Consider the following 21,901-nt stretch of genomic DNA (forward strand, 5'->3'; position numbering starts at 1 on the left):
TTTACACCAAACTTGGCATAAATGTAGATGTTTATTCAGAAAGCATGCTATTTTTTTGCAAATTTGTTCTGTAGTTTTTTCTATGCTAGCATTAAAATAAGATGCTAAGTGGGCTTCAATGGGTTAATACTTTTGGATTTCTTAGGAGTTTAATTTATGAGTGTTTTCTGCCCTTCAATTATACAAGTAAAGTTTGGCTTTTACCTTCTTTGCACATATCGCCGTTTAAATTAAGCTCATGTGTACAGCCCATAATTCTTTTTGTTACAAACATTTTCTGCAATCTGGCATCAAGCACAGTCATTTTCAGTCTTAGTAAAGTGACTAGTGTATCATTTGGTCAACAAACTGTTTTGTGCCCAAGGCAGGTTATAGAAGTTAATCCCTTGCTCCCTTAATCTCAGAAGCCAATACCGAGTTTACAATTGTGAGGTCTCCACTGTTTCATTCAGCATTTGAGATCTCCGATCCCCTTTTTCACCAGTCCCAACTTCAGTCAGCCATTGCCCATTCTTGTATCACTGCGTGTTATGCTTTGTACAAAAAGAAAACCAGTGGTGGACATTTACAAGGGAAGAGGTTTAATGAAAAATGTGGAAGTTGAATGGTAAGGACCAGCTGTGGGCAAAAGGATATCTGACTTATATGTGGATTAAGAACATGATTAGCATTATCTGATGGAAATATAAGATGTACAAGTTGTTTATGTGTCCAATTTTGTTCCTATTCCAGACAAACTGCTGGAGGCCTCCAGTCATATTACCCCCGAGCAGCATTTTCTGGACCCCCACAGCAACCTCCCATGCAGCAGCTGTGGCAGGGGCAACAGCCTTCTGTGGTAAACCGCGTTCAGCATCCTCCAAGCCTTGAAATGAACAGATCTGCCTCCTCCAGCTCCATAGGTCACCCACCGTCTGGCACCGGTGATCAAATCCCCATATCCCCAAGTACAGTAGGTGCTCCTTACATTGAGCTACGCCATAATACCCAAAAAGGGAAGCCTGGAGCTGCCTGCACTCCTTTTATTCAACAGACTCCTCCTCCACGATCTCGTTTTTTCCTTGCCAGTGAGGAAATTGGCCGTCGCCACCATCACAGTCTTGACAGCCTGCGGGCTCCCTCAACTCCCATGCAGGAATTGCATATGCAGCCCCAGAAGACTCCTACTCCTATAAACACCTCCCCACAGAATGTTGACATGGGGGAACTTCAGCATACACACAGTAACATCACAACATCCTTAAGTAGTGCTGCGGAGCTTCCTTCCCAGCACATACCTTGTCCAGCACTGTCTTCAGCTTGCACTATCGAACCAGAGCACTCAAAAGATGATGAGGACTGTCACTCTGCCCCTATTGGGACTACATCTGTCACCAGTAAAACACAGGTGGCCCCGGAAAGTGGGAGGTTGCCCCCTGAAGAAACAGTTGAGCCAGATTTAGAGGATGATTTTGATACCCACAAAGATCTTGAGGATGATGATGATTTAGCCAACCTGGGACTTGACCCAGATGTAGCCAAAGGCGATGATGATCTTGGTAACTTAGACAATCTTGAGACCAATGATCCTCACCTCGATGATCTTCTGAATGGAGATGAGTTTGATCTCTTAGCTTACACAGATCCTGAACTGGACACCGGAGACAAAAAGGATATATTTAATGAACACCTTCGGCTGGTGGAGTCTGCTAATGAGAAAGCAGAGAAGGAGGCACTCTTAAAAAAAGAGCCTTCTGACTCCTGTGTCTTAACCTCGGTCTTGCCAGTGGAGAGGCAAAAGGAAAACGTTCCAACCGAGAACACGGACCAAAAGTCTAGAGTGATGGAGAGTATAGGATGTCCCTCAGTGTCTACACTTCCTGCAACTGATAAACTGTTTGACAGTAGCTTGAAGGTACCTGCAGTTACAGAAAATAAGATAGAAGCCTTCTCTGCTAACATAACACCAAAATTAGAGGAGAACTGCTTGAAGATGCCCACCTGCGAATTTCCTTCAAGCCATCCTCAAATGTCTGTCAACATCAAGACTGAGGTTGTTTCGAATGCAGATAAAATTGCATCCCCTGTTGGGTCTCAATCCTTAAAAGCAGATCAATGTCTTTTATCACCTGGAGGTCGCACAGCTGGTTTGAATAGAACTACAAACTCCTTGAGTAGCTCAAGTATTAGCTTTTCACAGTTTTCAAACCAAAGAGATCCAACACCCTGCTCTGAAAACGGCCCGTTGACCTCTGTGAGTCCAGTCTCAACCCAGAACACTCTCTCCACCCATAGCAGCTCCATACTTGAGAAATTTGACTTAGCATCTGAGCCACTGGGCTTGTCGAATGATCACCACTCCTCAGCTGATGAGCTGGACAAGATGGAAAGTTCTCTGGTAGCCAATGAGCTGCCCCTTTTGATTGAAGACCTCCTTGAACATGAGAAGAAAGAGCTTCAAAAGAAACAATTGATATCTTCCCATCACCCTGGTGGGAGCCAGCATCTGCAGGTGGTTCAGCCACACACTAACATGGGTCATCCTTCAGGTCCTAACCAACATATGCTTCCGATGCAGCAGTCACTAGACGGACCGTACACTAATCTTGTGGGCCCACCTCAACAGCTTCAGCTGGGATTATTGGGAAGACAGCACAGCATGGTGTCTAGTCCCCACTTACTCAGCCAGCAACATCAGGTCCAACAGCGGATTTCGGGCCCTCAAGCGGGTCAGGTACTAACACAACACATGACTGTGGCCCAGGGACAAGGGCATGTAATTGCTGGGCAGCAAATGGTGCAGTCAGCACTTCCACCTCAGCAGAGTCCCAAGCAGGTGGCTGGAGTCCAGCCACAGCAAATAGGGATGAAAGCACAGCAAGTGGTGATGCAGCAGCAGCTGGCCAACAGTTTCTTCCCTGATGCAGGTATGACTTGAAATTCCCTTATTTGTATCTTTAATTCTCTTTGCTTGCATTAAGGTTTGTGTGCAATGTTCTTCCTGAATAGTTCTACAGTGCATTCTTTTTTGGTTGCAAAGGTACCTTATTGATCGAAGCTATTTATATTCATAACTACAGATCTTTCCTGCTCATGGGCTGTATGTCAGCAGAAATCTCAAAATGTCTCCAGATACAACAAAACGCAGTGTTCGCATAATGGTAGCATATGTTGTCCATATTTTATTAGTATAAGTGTATAAGAATTTTTAAAATATGAACATTAAAATTGGTTTTAAAGCACAAACCCTTTACTTCTGATGAATAATTATAACTACAGATTGCTCACCATGTGAAAATTCCCAGGTGGCAGACTGGTTCCTGAAAATTCAAAGTAGTGCTCCTGTGTGCCCGCAGGAGGCACCACGCAACCCTTTGTTTATGCCATTCCTCTCCAAAAATGATGAGCAGAGCAGAGTAAAAACATCACCTATGTGCACTGATGTGTGATTTTTTTTTGCACCTACAGATAGGTATCCAAAGCTCCACTGTTTATTTAAAAAGAATTGTTTTCCTATAATTTTTGCTTTTAAGTTCTTCCATTGTGCAGGGAAGCATGTCAGCCCCTAAGACTACCGGGTTAAACTTGTAGGGACTGCCACACTGATGTCTGTGACCAATCCGCATAAGGTGTAACTTTGGTGCTTGGGTTCATCTTGCGACTCCAAAGCCTGCAGCGACTGCCCATATGAACCTGAAAGCCAACCTAGATTGAGAGACGAAGCTTTGTGGTGAAGCACTCTGCTCACGTCTTCTTCTAGGTCCAGGTCAAGAGTGTGGATCTGCTTTTAAATCGTTCTTAAGATCATCTTTCTCACGGTGGATGTCTCTAGGGGAGTCAAATTTAAAAAAAAACATAAGAAGTCCAAACGGGACTCAGACTCTACTGCCACTCTTCGGAGAAGGCGCATGGGTGTCGCTGTGCCTCTCATTTTCCCTCTTGCATCACCATGGAGTTGATTCCTTGAGTTTCTGGGTCCATTGGTGACCTCTCAGCAAGTCGAAGTCCTTTGCGAGGCTGTGTAGCTCATTTTTGGCACACTTCCTTTTCCCTAATTCACTTACAGGTGTTAAGGATTCACAAGGCCCTCCAGTTTGTTTACAGCTGGAGGATTCATTCTTGGTGCTCTCTAGACCTCTTGAAATCCATCTCAGGCTCAGTGCCAGTGTATGACTGCAGCAAAAGCAATGTCAACCCCTCTTTTACTGGTTTTGGAGGAGGACCACCAACCCCTCGTCCTGTCTGACTCCATGCTAGCTAAGGGTTGACCACCACCACAGCCAGACCTTGAAGTATCTCAGCCTATAATGAACCCATCGGAAAAAGATCCCTGACTGTGCATCTGCACACACACACATATATGAAACTAACCCACTGTGCGGAAACTGGCATTTTGCCAGTTTCACCCCTACTTTTTGCCCTATTGTAACTAATAGGCACTGGCGTAACAGCTTTGAAATACCCTGACCCTGCGAATCCAGACTCAGTGCATGTGCTCTGAACCCTAAAATGGTACATGGTTGATTGGATTATACCCAGTTGGCATAGCTTGACTTAATTGTAAGTCCCTAGTATATGGTGCTGATGGTACCTAGGGGCCTGTAAGTTAGTGCTACTCACAGAATGGAGTACTAGTTGTGCCACCACGATTACAACAAAGTAAAACATGTGAGCTAGACTGCCACTGCAGGATGGTAGAGCAGTTTGCGCTGCTAAATCAACTTTGGCATTGAAAGAAATGACAAAGCCTGTACCTCCTTTTTAATGTGCATAAATGGCCCTTGGTGAAGGCCTGTCAAGTCCTAAGATGTATCAAGTCCTAAATCAGGATGCAGCATAATAAAGAAGTATTATGTTTTTAACATGTTCTAACTGTAAATCTTGCCTTTGTCATTTTACTATGAGTCTGGTAGCCCCATTGGCAACTACATAGTTGTAGGCTGACACTTCAGCCCTGCTAACGTCTGATTGGGACTACTAAGAAGGGTGCTTGAAGTTATCAAACGAGTCAGTGAAGTAAATCCAATTTAATGGTTAAATCAAGGTTAATGTCACTGATGGATAAAGTGCAACTTTGCTAAGTTGCTACTTTGGTTGTCCAAGGCCTCCAGTGTCTGTTTGCACACAAATACTTTCCTTCCAGACAGCCTTCTGCCCTTTTCATGTGACGTGTGAATAACTCCTTCTAAAGGTAGCAGTAGAGGCCTGCAACTGGAGGAGGTGTTATTTCCTCCTAGCAGGAAGCCACACGGGCTGTTGTCCCAAAAGGTGAGCTTCAAAAGGGGAATCAGCCTCTGAAGGGCAAGTAGTGCACACATAACGTATAGGGAAGCTGTACTGTTTGTCAGATTGGCGTCAGGGACAGAGATGGGAAACAGTTGCCAAACTGTTTACCAACAACCCCATCCCCCCAAAAAAATTGGGTTTGTAGCTCCACCTCTAGGGTGGGCTACCAAGCTCCACACAGAGAGGGGTGCCAACATCTTGTGAGTGAGCAGAATAGAGCACTGTGGGATAGCTAGATGCCTCACTTCACAAGAGGTTTTCATCAGTTGGAAGTGTTTCCAGGTAGCACATTGGCTAGTGCCTGCAACCTCCCCTAGGGCACTTGCATGGCATAGAAAGTGCACCCCTGGCTCCTAGAACTCCGATCTTGCTTGCCTGAAGAAAAAGACTGAAGGAGGACTGCCCTTCTGACCCTGGAACCGGCTAATAAGAGGCTGGACTACAATTGCTGCTCCATCGGCTATGAAGGAGAGGACTGTGCTTGCTTTCATGCTCATGGAGAAGTCATCCTCCGAGCACAGCCAGAAGCAGACTCCAAAAGACTGTTGACTGACTTCCTATTGACAGCACAAGGCCACAAAAGCTGAAGAAGCCTGCTTGGGCGAGTTGTTAACCTAGATCACCCAATCGTCCCTACTCGTTGCATTGCAGCCAAGGGAGGCAGACACCTGTTGTTCAAAAGTTGCGCAGAGTCTGCTGGACCTAGGAAATTTGTTAAAGTACAACTTGGTCACCCAGAAGGAGAGTTATTGCCAAGAGAAGGAAACCACTGAGTTCATTGTGACCAGTAGTCCAGTGGCACCTGGAATTTTGCTGGACCTAAGGTGATTTTGAGGGGCATCGAACCCTGTGACCAAAGTCATCTCACCAGGCCCTGACTGAGAAGTGGCCCCTGGAAGACCTCTGTTGACGGCACAGCATCTTCAGCATCTTGTATCCCTTACATCAGGGCCCCTTTGTAGAATCAACGAAAAGGGACCATTGTCACTGAATTAAAGGTTGCTTTTTGTGTCCGGGTAACTGTTTCGTTCGACTTAGCTGGTCCCTTTGACTGGCTCCCTGCCAGAGTTGGCCACTGTTGGAAGCTGGCTCTGTATATACTATATCAAAATGAGATATAGTGTGTACAGTCCAGGGGTTCCCCAAGGGGCTTGACAGAGGCAATAATAGATAATACTAGTGCTCTATTTGTGGTAGTGTGGTCGAACAGTCAGGCTTATCAGAGGGCAGTGTTAAGCATTTATTGTACACACACAAGCAATAGAAGAAACACACTCAATAACTTAACTCCAGACATATAGGATTTTATATAGAAAAATATTTTTTGTTACTTTTACTAGAACCACAAGACTCAGTTCAGAAGTAAATACTGTTGTAGGTAAGTACTTAGCATAGACATCAATGTAACTTTTTTTACTTAGTCAAGTAAACAGTTTTTAAGAAAACGGAAAATATCTATTTTAAAAGTGGACACTTAGTGCATTTTCAGAACAGTCCCTGGGGGAAGAAAATAAAGTACAGTTTTAGAGGTAAGTACACGACTTAGTCTCTGGGTTATAGGTAGTCCACCGTTGGGGGTTCAAGTCAACCCCAAACACTCACCACTAGTGTAGGAAGTTGGCTTTGTATGCACTATTTCAAAGTAAGGAATAGTATGCAGAGAGTCCAATGGGTTCCCCTTAGAGGTAAGATAGTGGCAAAAAGAGATAATACTAATGCTCTATTTTGTGGTAGTGTGGTCGAGCAGTAGGCTTATCAAAGGAGTAGTGTTAAGCATTTGTTGTACATACACACAGGCAATAAATGAGGAACACACACTCAGAGACAATTCCAGGCCAATAGGTTTTTGTATAGAAAAATACCTTTTCTTAGTTTATTTTAAGAACCACAGGTTCAAATTCTACATGTAATACTTTGCATGAAAGGTATTGCAGGTAAGTACTTTAGGAACTTTGAATAATCACAATAGCCTATATACTTTTCAAATAAAACACATATAGCTATTTTAAAACTAGACAGTGCAATTTTCAACAGTTCCTGGGGGAGGTAAGTATTTGTTAGTTTTTGTAGGTAAGTAAACCACCTACGGGGTTCAAATTGGGGTCCAAGGTAGCCCACCGTTGGGGGTTCAGAGCAACCCCAAAGTCACCACACCAGCAGCTCAGGGCCGGTCAGGTGCAGAGTTCAAAGTGGTGCCCAAAACACATAGGCTTCAATGGAGAAGGGGGGTGCCCCGGTTCCAGTCTGCCAGCAGGTAAGTACCCGCGTCTTCGGAGGGCAGACCAGGGGGGTTTTGTAGGGCACCGGGGGGGACACAAGTCCACACAGAAAGTACACCCTCAGCAGCGCGGGGGCGGCCGGGTGCAGTGTGCAAACAAGCGTCGGGTTTGTAATAGGAATCAATGGGAGACCAAGGGGTCTCTTCAATGGTGCAGGCAGGCAAGGGAGAGGGCCTCCTGGGGGTCACTCCTGCACTGGAGTTCCGATCCTTCAGGTCCTGGGTGCTGCAGGTGCAGGGTCTTTTCCAGGCGTCGGGATCTGGGAATCAGACAGTCGCGGTCAGGGGGAGCCTCGGGATTCCCTCTGCAGGCGTTGCTGTGGGGGCTCATGGGGGACAACTTTGGTTACTCACAGTCTTGGAGTCGCCTGGGGGTCCTCCCTGTAGCGTTGTTTCTTCACCAGACGAGTCGGGGTCGCCGGGTGCAGTGTTGCAAGTATCACGCTTCTGGCGGGAATCGCAGGGGTCTTTAAAGTTGCTCCTCTGGAAACAAAGTTGCAGTCTTTGTTGAACAGGGCCGCTGTTCTCGGGAGTTTCTTGGTCCTTTTAGAGCAGGGCAGTCCTCTGAGGATTCAGAGGTCGCTGGTCCTGGGGAAAGCGTCGCTGGAGCAGTTTTCTTCCGAAGGGGGGGAGACAGGCCGGTAGAGCTGGGGCCAAGGCAGTTGGTGTCTCCGTCTTCTCTGCAGGGTTTTTCAGCTCAGCAGTCCTCTTCTTCTTAGGTTGCAGGAATCTGAGTTCCTAGGTTCTGGGGAGCCCCTAAATACTGAATTTAGGGGTGTGTTTAGGTCTGGGAGGGCAGTAGCCAATGGCTACTGTCCTTTAGGGTGGCTACACCCTCTTTGTGCCTCCTCCCTGAGGGGAGGGGATCACATCCCTATTCCTATTGGGGGAATCCTCCATCTGCAAGATGGAGGATTTCTAAAAGTCAGTCACCTCAGCTCAGGACACCTTAGGGGCTGTCCTGACTGGCCAGTGACTCCTCCTTGTTTTTCTCATTATCTCTCCTGGACTTGCCGCCAAAAGTGGGGGCTGTGTCCAGGGGGCGGGCATCTCCACTAGCTGGAGTGCCCTGGGGCATTGTAACACGAAGCTTGAGCCTTTGAAGCTCACTGCTAGGTGTTACAGTTCCTGCAGGGGGGAGGTGTGAAGCACCTCCACCCAGAGCAGGCTTTGTTTCTGTCCTCAGAGAGCACAAAGGCTCTCACCGCATGGGGTCAGAAACTCGTCTCTCAGCAGCAGGCTGGCAGAGACCAGTCAGTCCTGCACTGAACAATTGGGTAAAATACAGGGGGCATCTCTATGATGCCCTCTGTGTGCATTTTTTAATAAATCCAACACTGGCATCAGTGTGGGTTTATTATTCTGAGAAGTTTGGTACCAAACTTCCCAGTATTCAGTGTAGCCATTATGGAGATGTGGAGTTCGTTTTTGACAGACTCCCAGACCATATACTCTTATGGCTACCCTGCACTTACAATGTCTAAGGTTTTGCTTAGACACTGTAGGGACATAGTGCTCATGCACATATGCCCTCACCTGTGGTATAGTGCACCCTGCCTTAGGGCTGTAAGGCCTGCTAGAGGGGTGACTTACCTATGCCACAGGCAGTGTGAGGTTGGCATGGCACCCTGAGGGGAGTGCCATGTCGACTTAGTCATTTTCTCCCCACCAGCACACACAAGCTGGCAAGCAGTGTGACTGTGCTGAGTGAGGGGTCCCTAGGGTGGCATAAGACATGCTGCAGCCCTTAGAGACCTTCCCTGGCATCAGAACCGTTGGTACCAGGGGTACCAGTTACTAGGGACTTACCTGGGTGCCAGGGTTGTGCCAATTGTGGAGACAATGGTACATTTTAGGTGAAAGAACACTGGTGCTGGGGCCTGGTTAGCAGGGTCCCAGCACACTTCTCAGTCAAGTCAGCATCAGTATCAGGCAAAAAGTGGGGGGTAACTGCAACAGGGAGCCATTTCTTTACAACCAGCAACACTGGGCTGGCCAGGTGCAGAGGTCAAAGTTGAGCAATTTTAACGTGGGCTCCTATGGACACAGGATACTCTAATCCCCCCTGGTCTTCCCTCCGAGCCGCCGGTACTTACCTGCTGGCAGACTGAATTCAGAGGAGCACTGGAGGGGCCCTAAGTAGTCACCAATCCCACACCCTCAGCGGCACTGGGGCGGCCAGGTGTGCAGGGTCCAAACAGGGCGTCTGGTTTCCAATGAAACTGAGGGGACCCCGGGGGTCACTCAGGAGCTACAGGCGAGGTCCAGGGGGGTGTCTTGGGCACACCACTGGTCGAACAAGGAAGAGGGCCTCCTGTTGATCGTCGCTGCACCGGGTTTCGATTTCTCCAAGGCCTGAGGCTGCGGGTGCAGTGGGTCCTTTGGCATCGGTTATCTTCGTCCAGGGCATTCGTGGTCAGGGGTTCCTCGGGACTCCTTCTGCAGGCATTGTCTGGGAGGGGTGGAGAGGTCAACCCAGAATGGGCTCTTGGTCGCTGTCGTCTGGGGGCCCTCTCTGGTCGGTTGGGCCACCTGAATTCGGGCTGTGGGTGTCGGCTACAGAGTGGTTAGGACTCATGCTTCTGGAGTGAGGTGGGAGTCCTTTAGAAGAGGTTTCTTATTCTGTTCTTCTTTGGACATGGCTGATGTCCACTGGAGTTCTTGATCCCCTGTGATGCAGGCAGTCCTCTGGAGGTTTTTCAGAGGTCTATGGACCTGCAGGACGCGTCACCTTTCTTCTGCAGGTTCTTTAAAGCAGGAGAAAGGCCGGTAGGGCTGGGAACAGGTCAGTTGTTGTCTCCTTTCCCTATCTGCTGGGGTTGCCGCTAAGCAGTCCTTCTTTTGAGGTAGTCAGGAATCTGACTAGCTATGTTCAGGAAGCCCTTAATCACACGAATTAGGGGCATTTTTAGGGCCCAGAGGGCAGTTGCCAATGGCTACTGTCCCTGAGGGTGGCTACACCCTTCCTGTGCCCACTCCCTTTGGGGAGGGGGGAAATTCCTAACCCTATTGGTCCCTGTCCTCCAAACCAAGATGGAGGATTCTGCAAGGAGGGGGGGGTCACTTAACGTCTGGACACCTTAGGGGGTGGTCCTGGCTGAGGTGGTGGCAACTCCTTGTTTTTCCTAATTACCCCTCTGGACTTGCCGCCCGAAGTGGGACTTTGTCCGGGGGCTGGGCATCTCCAATAGCTGGAGTGCTTTGAGGCATTGTAACACGAAGCCTGAGCCTTTGAGGCTCACTTCTAGGTGTTCCAGTTCCAGTAGGGGGGAGGTGTGAAGCACCTCCCCCCAGTGAAGGCTTTACAAAAGCTCTCAGTTAGGGGGTCAGAAACTAGTCTGCTAGAGGCAGGCTGGCACAGACCAGTCAGTCCTACACTAGAGGATTGGGTAAAATACAGGGAGCATCTCTAAGATGACCTCAGTGTGCATTTTGTAATAAATCCAACACTGGCATCTGTGTGGGTTTATTATTCTGAGAAGTTTGATACCAAACTTCCCCCTATCCAGTGTAGCTATTATGGAACTGTGGAGTTTGTTTTGACTAACTCCCAGAACATATACTTAATATGGCCACACTGTACTTACAATTTCTAGGATTGGACTTAAACACTGTAGGAGCATATTGCTCATGAAGCTGTGACCTCACCTGTGGTATAGTGCACCCTGGCTTAGTGCTTTAAGGTCTGCGAGAGGGGTGATTTGCCTATGCCACAGGCAGTGTTGTGTGTGCATGGCACCCTGTGAGGGATGCCATGTCGACTTTGCCTTTTTCTCCCCACCAACACACACAATCTGCAATGGCAGTGTGCATCTGTTAGGTGAGGGGTCCTTTAGGGTGGCACAACACATGCTGTAGCCCTTAGGGACCTTCCCTGGTCACAGGGCCCTTGGTACCACTGCTTCCTTTTACAAGGGACTAATCTGTGTGCCGGGGTGTGCCAATTGTGGCAAGAATGGTACATTTTTAGTGAAAGAACACTGGTGCTGCGGCCTGCTTAGCAGGGTCCCAGCACACACTGTCAAGTCAGCAACAATATCAGGCAAAAAGTGTGGGGGGGTGTAACCGTAACAAGGGCCATTTTTCTACAGTCACTCAAAGTAGCTCCATGGAACAGCATTCCTATTTGACCAAAGTTTTCTTTAAAAGTTTCCCAGTGTCAAATTCTTTGAATTCGCCAGTGCTTGTTTGCAGTTCAGTGAACAGTCTTGATTTATTGTTCCTTTTAAAATCTAAATCTCCAGAACCCTCTTATGAATCTTTTTTGTTTTTGTTTTCATAAATTCATAAAAATACAATCTTTGTTAAAAATAAATTGTCAGATTTAAACAGCACCAAAACAGTTTTTCTTCATCTGTTGTGGTGCTGTTTAAATGCTTAACACTTGTTCTTTTTGTTAAAGGCTGACTGATCAAAATTACAGCTACCTCTGGATGAGCTAAGGTGTGGCAAATTAAGCCTTACTGATCCTAACAGGTTTGGTACTGTATTACATGCTGAGGTCACACAACCACACCATATAAGACACTCCATTTCCTCAGAGGTCTAGTCTGCCTGGAGGAAAAGGATACTTATTACGGATGTTAACGTGACCGCACAGCATTTACTGAAATTGCTGCTTCTAAAGCCCATTTTGCGCAGACCTCAGGGATATTTTGACAAAGGTTTTAACTTTTCAATTGTGTTACTGGCATTGTATGCTGACTTTGGGGGGGCACTCGACAGTGAGAGTGAGACAATTCTGGGCACCATTTTTGACTGTCTAGCCTTCATCTAGTTAGAGGCTACTTATTATGGATCTCAGTGCATCTGTGCAGTGAGCCTGATGCTGGCGTACCAAAGGCAGGCCCATCTTTGGCTGTCCAAGGTGGAACTACGCCCTGCACCTGGAGCCCTGGTTGATTTCCTCCCCAGAAGTACTCAAGGAAATTGTTATTTCAATTTAACTCCCCAGGTAGGCAGGCAATTTGTAATTATTTTAATTCTGGTGAGGGGCCTGATAACTTCTGTTTTAATAACTGTTAATTTTGTTGTTGCATGGAGCCACTATCGCTTGCCGACAAGTGGAGGCCATCTCCTTATTCTTAGTCAACAAAGTTGAACTGCCTTCTGATCAATACTTAATCAGTTATTAAACATATATATGAGTTTTTCTAATTTTTGTATTCACATACTCCCCATGTAGGATTCCTTACTGAAACTTGGGCAGACGAGCCTTCTGATTCTGACCTAGCCACAGCTCTAGTAGCATGATACGCCATCACTAGATTGATTGTGATGGTAAATATAGAGGTGATCTACTAGTAGTGTACTGAGACTTTTGTAGAGAATGTGAACCTTCCAACATTGCGGATAGTGAGACCCTTTGTCACAAATGCAAATTGACCAACAATTCCATGTTTTATGGCCTATTTAACTATAGGCCCCTGAACCCTAAACGTAATGTCCGATGACACGTGTGGCTGTAAATACATATACACTGCATACTCAGGCACCTTGTGTTGGGTCCTGAGTGGTGCAAGTTTTTTTTCTTAGAAGAAGTGTTCACGGGATCGAGTGACTCCTCCTCTCAGTGATAGTGCACATGGGCATCAACTCCTTTGTTAGATAGTTTTCTCTCGGGTGCCAGGTTCAGATGTGTGTCTTCGCTCCATCTCTCGACTTGCTTTGGTTTAAAATCTTTCCTCTATCTTACCCTCTTTCAACTGTATTGTTTCCACTTGCGCTTTTTCACGTTGGCGCTCCCTTTGAATTGTTGGGCCGGGCACTGACCGTGTGCACTTCAGGGTGTGCTTGAGCAACTGGGGCCTACCATACCATGGTGCCCTGACGTATATGCCAACCTGATTGAATGGACACCATTCCATTTCTGCCCTCAGTGTCACAATCCATTTCCCCACATTGATCAACATCTGTTGTGTTGCTTCAGCCTCTCCCCAGATCATCAAGAGGCTATCTGTAACACCTGCAGAGCATTCTGATCGAAGATTCTTCAGGCCTGATGGGCATGTCGACTTGAAATGGCGCTCAGAACTCTGCACAACACCCTGGACATCTTTGGAGATAAACCTGCACAGTAAAAACCTGCGCAGGAAGAGGACGCCCTTTCCATCCAGGACTCCTCAGATTCCAACGTCCAGTCTGACATAAAGAGCTACAAGATGACCTTGATGCAACCTGAGAGTACCATGACCTCTCTAGCCCACTCCAATACAATAGGCCCCTTTTAGAGGTTGGCAGGCTGTCACTGCCGCCAGGCCACGGACAGAACCGAAAAACTGTTTTGGATACCCAACCTTCCAGCTCGGCACAGTAAACTTCAGCCAAGACTAAGCCATAGTCTTCAGCTTCGACCTCCTTCACATCAGACTGAGACATTGTCTCCATCTTCATCTGAGCCTCGGCTCTGAGTCTAACGCCTGCGGAGAAAATTGCACCGACCAAAATCTTCAGTACCCAAACATACGGGTCCAAAATCATCAGACCACAGAGGCTCCTGACAGTCTTTTGCTAACCCTTCTCCTGTGGAACCTATTGTGGACCATGGATGCTCACCTTCTGTAGATTTACTTAAAGGAAGCTTTAGACACTCCTCCACCTCTGAAGAAAAAAAGGAAAGGACAAGGCCACCAGCCCATCTTGTCTGCCCTGTCCTCCTTCTCCACCTCCTCAACCGCCTCCACCCCCTCAACACCTCCCTCCCCATATTTCTGCCTCATCTTCACTGGGAGATCATTCTCCTCAGGGAGCCCCTTTATTTACTGGGGAAGAATTGGGTGGGCCGCAGCATGACTCAGATCCCTGGGGCAATTATGATCCTGACCCCAGACCTCTATCCTTCACGCCAGAGAACACTACCTACCAACAAGTAGTGGCATGAGCAGCTGTGTTCCATAATGTAGAGCTTTGCAGCATGAATCTTTTCTGGATTCATATGCTGTGCATTATTCCGCCTTCTAGTGGTTGGGTCCGTATTTTCTACTATTTTCCAAAGGTTTAGTCTGTAGTCTTTTTTTACATTGTTGGTGGGCGTTGACAGAACCTCCATTTGGTGTCTCCTCATGACGTTGTCTCTCTTCCTTTGGATGTCTCCACCCTAGTTTTGCATCTTCTGATTCTTGTTTTCCACCATTGGGTCTGGATGTTTTCGTGGAGCCGTCTTCAGCTTAACGAGGAACTTCGAAGAGCTACCAGAAAACTGCAAGGAAATTCGACCAAGTAGGGCAATACATTCACAGAGCATCTTTGAGGAGCGGGCAAAAGGAGAGTCTGAGCGTATTTTTTTTTTTTCTTTCTCTGATGGATTATAGCTAATGGCACAATGGGTTGCTCCACATGTGGCATGATGATGGTGGTGGGGGGGGGGGGGGGGAATGGGGGTTGACACTGTTTCAATTCTGTTAGAATTGCCACCATAAATACGCCCAAAAAGACAAACACCCAGTGGGCATCGACGACCGGAGCGAAGATTGTAACGACTGCTCTGTATTCGTGCTGAAGACACTGAGGGTGAGACAAAAGCAGAGAATGGTACATCACACACTACAGGGACAAAAAACAGCACCATTGCTTCAAGATCTGGTCCTTTCCAGCAACTGCAATGAAAGTATCACACCGAGCGCCAAAGGAGAAACTTCAGATGGTGATCTAGACATCTCAGAGGTTGGAGAAGAGGTGCCGAAAAAGATACAAGAAGGATGTAAGAGTCCCAATCCCGCGTTACGACACAAGTAAAAAAAATCACTTGTTGCATCGAAAGGGTACCTCTGTGTCAAAATGATTGTCTGCAGGCAAGACCCATGAAAAGGAGTGCCACAGAGCCTTCAAAGGGGTTTCCGGTGGAGGCAAAACCCCCAAAAACATGCAGTCGAAAAACAGGAAGGCAAAAGATGCTGATTCCTCATCAAAACACCTCAACTCACACAGAAGCCATCGATGCTCCCAGTCTGAACAGACAACAAAAGAAACGTTGGCGTTGAAAAGAAAGCAGTTGTCAACCAAGCCTGAAGAAAGGGTTGTCGAAATTGAAAATAAAAAGATGCTTGAAGCAGAAATGGCTGCGTTAATCCAGAAAAAGAGGGAGCTTGAAAGTTTCAGAGTCCCGCAGAGAACTTTAACGTTAAAGGAGTTTCCTGAGTGGACGTTGAGGAAATTCGACCCCCTCACGCGCCTGAGCCTCAAGAGGAAAATGTCTATTATGAAGAGGAAGAGGAACAGGGTTATGTTCAAACATGTGAAGGAGAATATGGGGAGTAGGTTCAACTCCTTCAAGCAAGTGAAGTCACTGCCGCACAAAAAAAGTTTCAGTGATTCAAATCAACAACAAAACAAAGTTCCATCACAATTCACCAGTCAGTGGAAGATTAAAAACTTTTTCTCCAGAAGTCTAGGAAAATAACTTCAGACAAATGGGTTCTAAACATAACATTTGGATATTGCATAGAATTAATAAAATACCCACCAGCAAGGGGGCCAAAGAAAAGGATATATTTGCCGACTCAAAGGAGACAATTCGACTCCTCGAAGAGTGCGAAAAGTTGCTAGCCACGCAATCTATAGAACCGGTAACAAAGCAAGAAATCGACAGAGGAAATTACTCAGTATTTCCTACTTCCAAAAGTGGACGGATTCCTGAGACCAATTTTAGACCTCAGGTACATCAACAAATTAATAAAAACACAAATTCAAGATGACAACTGTGTAAGAAGTTGTTCCTCAGCTTCAAGAAGGACTACATGGCAGCTATAGACTTAAAGGATGCCTACTTCCACATACCAATTAATGCAAAACACAAGAAGTAGCTGAGATTTCTGGTAGACAGAAAACATTACCAATTCAAGGTCTTATCCTTTGGAATAAAAATTGGCACCAAGAGTGTTCACAATGTGCCTAGCTATGGTAGCAGGTTTCTCACTGAACATTTAGAAGTCATCTCTAAAACAGGACAGATTGTTCTTGGGAGCAAAATTGAATTCCATTCACGGAAAAGCATTCCCCAGCGAGAAGACTCGGTCTCTATTGGAGGAAACTCTCCATTACCAGAAGGGGCAAGCACTGACAGCGAGTGTAGGGAAGTGCCCCTTTTGGCATGGTTTGCACCCCCCCTCCCCCCCGCCATTTTTGCCTGATACCTGATTCTAACTTGACTTTGAGTGTGTGCTGGGATCCTGCTAACCAGGCCCCCAGCACCTGTGTTCTTTACCTAAACTGTACCATTGTTTCCACAGTTGGCACACCCCTGGCACACAGCTAAGTCCCTTTTAAAAAGTACCAATGGTACTAAGGGCCCTGTGGCCAGGGAGGGTTCCCTAAGGGCAACAGCATGTATTATGTCCCCTAAGGGACCCTGTGGTATCCTCGTGAGGGCATTCGAGGAATGAGGAGAATGTGGAGAGAGAATGTGAAGTAACGTGGATGTGTGGAGAGAGACGTTGGGACAGACGAGGAGGTTTGAGGCAGAAGAGTTGTGGTTAGCAAAGGGCTTTATAAGGAGCTTTGTTGTTTGTTCAATAAACATCTTTGACGTTCATCGGTGTGTGTCCTTGGTGTCTACGTCAACTCGCTACCAACCGGATCCAACACTGGTGACGAGCGATGTGTGGAGGCAGCACTGTAGGACTTCAGTCTGCTGAGCCGGCACCGTTGGACTTGGGTTTGCTGAGCCCTAACAACACTATCGGGCCATAGTAATGTGTACTGTTTACAGAGGGTGCGTTAAAGAAGCTTTAAGGTGCCATCAAAGAACTTGTTAATAACTGGCATTGATCGCGGAAAGGAAAACTCGCGCGCCTGGCAACAGTTGCTACGCGTTCCTCTCCTGGGAGTTTCCTGGCAATGGCACGTGTCCTTCTCCCGAGTGTCTCCTGACAAGAGACATTCAGCAAAACGCCTTCAGTGCATGGGGAATGCGCGTCTGGTAACTGATTCAGCGTTTATTCATCAGGTGTTTCCTTGGCGATGGTGGAAACACTTTTAAAGGGCCCAGAAACATTCTTCTTTCCTCTTTGAGTGTGCACAAGGAAAAGTTTAACAGGAGCACGTTTGAAGGCCCAGGAACATTCTTCTTTTCTCTTTGTGTGTGCAGAAGGGCTAGTTTAATAGGGTGGTCCGTCATTAAAAAAAAAATGACTCTTCAAGGATAGCACACCTTTTCCCAATTAATTAATACATTTAATTGTTCGCAAAGCAGTAGTACAGTTCACTGTGGCATCATGCAGAATGTACCAGCTGCACCATTTTTCCTCTCCTTTCCTGGTGATCCCCCCATTCCATGGCAAAAAAGGTTTTCAACAACTATGCTAGGGTGTGTGGAACTTCGTTGAGTGCGGAGAGGAAGACATCTTTATTAATGCACTGCTTGGGCACTGAGGGCCAGGAAATCTTTGAAAATCTCCCAGATCTGTCGGATACTGACTGCATCGACCTCAATGAATTTGATATTTGTGTAAAGAAATTAGACTTGCATTACTTACCGAAAGTAAGCACGGTTCTTGAGCGGTATCAGTTTGGGAAGAGGATGCAACGTCAAGGAGAAACGGCAGAACAAAATATCACAGAACTCAGAAGACTTGCTTCTACTTGTGCGTTTGCTAACTCCTATGAGGAACGGTTGAGGGATCAATTCATGCTGGGCTGTTTTTTTAGAGAAAGAAAAAGAGTGCATGTGGCAAAAGGACAACCCATCCCTGGATGAAGTCTTAATCATAGCTAAAACGTGTGAGCACTCTAGGAAATATGTGGAAGTTCTTCGCAAAGGCACTACTGTATCTGACACAACAAAGGAAGACGGAGCGCCGTGAAATCTATACAATGTACCCATGGTGACAATAGATATGGCGCTGAGTCTGTAAAGCCAAAGAAAAAAATGTCTCGGAAATGTTTTAGGTGTGGGGGCATGGGCCACATGGCCAATAACAGAGTGTCCTGCTTGGAGAGTGGTCTGTAGAAACTGTGGTAAGACCGGACATCTTGCTAAGTGTTGCAGGTTAAAAAAAATAACAAAGGGAAGATAAGGGAGGTATGGTGTGAAAGTGATGCAAGTCATGCCGATGTCGTAAATGTCGTGCAGGTTCTGCAAACAAAAGTTGGTCTCTCTGATGGTCCTTTGGAATCCATTTTAGTCAATGGTAAACCGATCAAAATTCTCTTTGATTCCGGGGCTGAGAACTCTAATACCAAAAACATTCTATGTCCGCTATTTAAAGGGAACGGTTAACTTATTTAAACCGGATGTGAGACCTAAAGGTTATGGAGGGGAACCAATCAAATTGCTGGGGTACTTTTGGGGAAGTATTGAATTTAAGGGTCGTCTCATTCCAGCAAAGGTGTACATCTCCATAAAAGGGGATTCCTTAATCAGTTGGTTTCACCAACGTGATTTACGAATTTTGCTAGATCCTAATGGAAACCCGCCTGTTAGGCTTAAAGACAACCTGGTAGTTCAATCTGTCTCTGAGAATGTGAGTGAATGTATGAATGTGTTTCCAGATGTGTTTAGTGAGAAATTAGGCTGTCTCAAGAATTATGTACATCAAATTAGACTTAAGCCTTGAGCGCTACCAAGGTCAGCGAAAGTGAGGAACGTTCCATTGTTGGTGAAAGAGAAGATGAAAGCTGAAATTGATAAACTGGTCATGAATGGAATCATTCAAGAAGTTGAAGCATTGGAGTAGGTGGCGCCAGTAGTCATGGCAAAGAAAGCTAATGGGGAGGCTAGGCTCTGTGTGGACCTTAGAGATTTAAACAAATCTGTCATAATAGATCACTATCCACTCCCAAATATAACAGAGTTGTTGTGCTCTCTTGGTGGGGCAAAGCATTTCTGAACTCTAGATTTGACTTCTGCCTACCATCAGATAAAGCTGCATAGTTCCTCCCAGGACTTGACCACTTTCATAACGCCGTTTGGCACCTTTAAGTTCCTTAGGATGCCGTTAGGATTAATTTTGGCGGCGTCGGTGTTCCAGAGGGCCATGGAAAGAATTTTAAAAGGCGTGGAAGGGGTGAAAGTGTACCAAGACCATCTCTTAGTCACGGGGACCAGCTTAGTGGAACATAATGAGACTAAGGCTTGTCTTAGAAAAATTAAGTATCAATGGTCTAACACTAAAAGCTGAGAAATGTAGGATCAGCATTCCCAACATTGAGTATTTGGGTCATGAAGGTTCAGAAAAAGGGATTCACCCCAAGGCTAGTTTAGTTGGCACAATAAAAAAACCTGCCTGGTACACATAATAAAGAGGAACTTGTAAAGTTTCTCGGGATGGCGGAGTTCTACAATAAATTTGACCCACGATTTGTGGTAAGGACATATAATATGAGACGGTTATTAAAGAAAGTGGTGGAGTTCAAGTGGATCAGGCATGCGAGAAGGAGTATCAGGATATCAAGATTAGTCTGGATGAGGCAGCAGATTTAGGAAGTTTTGATGCACACAATGAAATAATACTGATGACAGACACCAGCTCCAAAGGGCTAGGAGCGGTCCTTCCTCAAAAAAGACAAGGTCAAACTAGGACAATACTGTTCACATCAAGGTATTTAAAAGGGGCAGAATTTAACTACTCTGTAGTCGAAACAGAGGCTCTTGGTGTATTCTGGGCCATGAGAAAGTTGAGAAAGTTTTTGTGGGGTCACAAGTTTCAGATAATAACTGATCACAAACCTCTCGTAGAGGTATTTACGAAAAAGGGTATTGACATGATCTCACATAGGATCAAGAAGTGGGTAGTGGCCCTACAAGAATTTGAGTATGTAATTTCCTATATGCCTGGGACATTAAATGTTCAAGCTGACTGTCTCTCTAGACTATGTGTAGACACAGCAAAGGATGAGGAGGCTATTGAAGGTGGTTGTTTTGCAGGCATTGCGACTGATGAAGATTATAAGGGTATGTGTTGTTACTGGAGGGTTGATCTCAGAGTCTGTGTGGGAGGAAGAATTGTCAAAAGACGCCATTTTGCAGGAAGTAATTAACAAAGTAAAAGGTGGCTGGGATGTGAGACAGGGTCTAGTTGAAGAATTGGTGGGTTATTGGCAAGTCAGGAATGAGCTGTCAGTGGAGGAGGGGCTGCTGATGAGGGGCAGCAAGCTAAAACCGCCAGCAACCTTAAGAAAGAATCTGGTTGATCAAGCCCACGTGAGTCACATGGGCATCTCTAAAACGGAGGAGGGACTAAGGAACGCCTACTGGTTGCCAGCCATAGATATGATGGTGGAGAGAGAAATGAGGAATTGCCATATGTGTGCACGCTCTGATAAAGTGTTAAAGAATAGAACTCAACCTATGGTCATAAGAGAGGAGGATGCTGGTCCCTGGATTGATATAGCTTTGGACATTTTAGGCCCAATCAGATGTAAGTCCGTTGATCGATACATTTTGGTCTGTATTCACATGTACTCGCGTTGGCCTGAAATTAAATTTGTGAACTCAGTTGAGTCGAAAGACATAATTGATTTTCTGAATGTCTTGTTAGAGAGAGAGGGTTTTCCCTCTACGCTACTGACAGATAATGGGGTACAGTTTATCTCTGAATCAACGGAGTCGTTTTTAAAGGAAAGGAACATTTGACATAAAAGAACTTTTCTCTATCATCCAGAATCTAATGGAGTTGTTGAACGCTTCATAAAAGTACTAAAAGAGTGCATTCAGTTGGCATATGTTGATTAGGTTGAGTGGGAATGTGAAGTGAGGAAAGTTTGTGAGTATCGTTTAACACCTCATTCCACTACAGGGGTGACTCCGTTCCAATTGTTTAAAGGGAGGGCACCATGCAGTGAGATTGAACTCAGTGGGTAATTGAGAGTCAGAAAGTTTGATGATCGGGTTGATGATATTGATGGTTGGGGAGAGAGAGAGAGAAGAAAAAAAAGGAAAGTAAGATATGATGTACGAAAGGCTGTAAAAAAAACTATGCTGCGTGAAGAGGATTATGTCAAAATCAAATCTCAAAGAAAGGAAGGGAAACCGTCCAAATTCAAAGGACCTTTCAAGGTCATAAAGCTGTTCAAGAATTCTGTGAAAACAGACAATCACCGGATTTGGAACCTGAATAGGATTGCCAAGTGTGTTGGACCTTGGGTGATTGCACAAGACTCTCATATCACCTCGCCAAAAAATGTTACACAAGACACTCGCACCATTCCATGTGCTTCTAAGTTGCGAGATCCAGTGGAGACTTGGTTAAAAAGAAATATAATAAGACCGTCCTGGCTCAGAGACTATGTGAAGTGATTACTGCAAAATGTTGGGCTTAGGTTTATGCTGGGCAATTTTTGGTAACTATGTAAAGTCACGCTCATACAAAATTGTGTGTGAAGTCTATGTAGGGCGAAAGGTTGTAGAGTTATGTTTCAGCT

The 21,901-nt window shown here is 45.9% G+C and overlaps 1 protein-coding gene across 4 annotated transcripts in view; it reads left to right on the forward strand.

Moving 5' to 3' along the window:
* Positions 1 to 21,901, forward strand: part of KMT2D (lysine methyltransferase 2D) — a 1,162,185-nt gene that overhangs the window by 717,201 nt on the left and 423,083 nt on the right. For all 4 annotated transcript variants that reach the window (XM_069230486.1, XM_069230488.1, XM_069230487.1 and 1 more), the window contains one exon: positions 733 to 2,906. In XM_069230486.1, coding sequence (XP_069086587.1) covers positions 733 to 2,906 — 2,174 coding nt within the window. The remainder of the gene's footprint in view (positions 1 to 732; positions 2,907 to 21,901) is intronic.

Source organism: Pleurodeles waltl, chromosome 4_2 (assembly GCF_031143425.1).
Source record: "Pleurodeles waltl isolate 20211129_DDA chromosome 4_2, aPleWal1.hap1.20221129, whole genome shotgun sequence".
NCBI lineage: Eukaryota > Metazoa > Chordata > Amphibia > Caudata > Salamandridae > Pleurodeles > Pleurodeles waltl.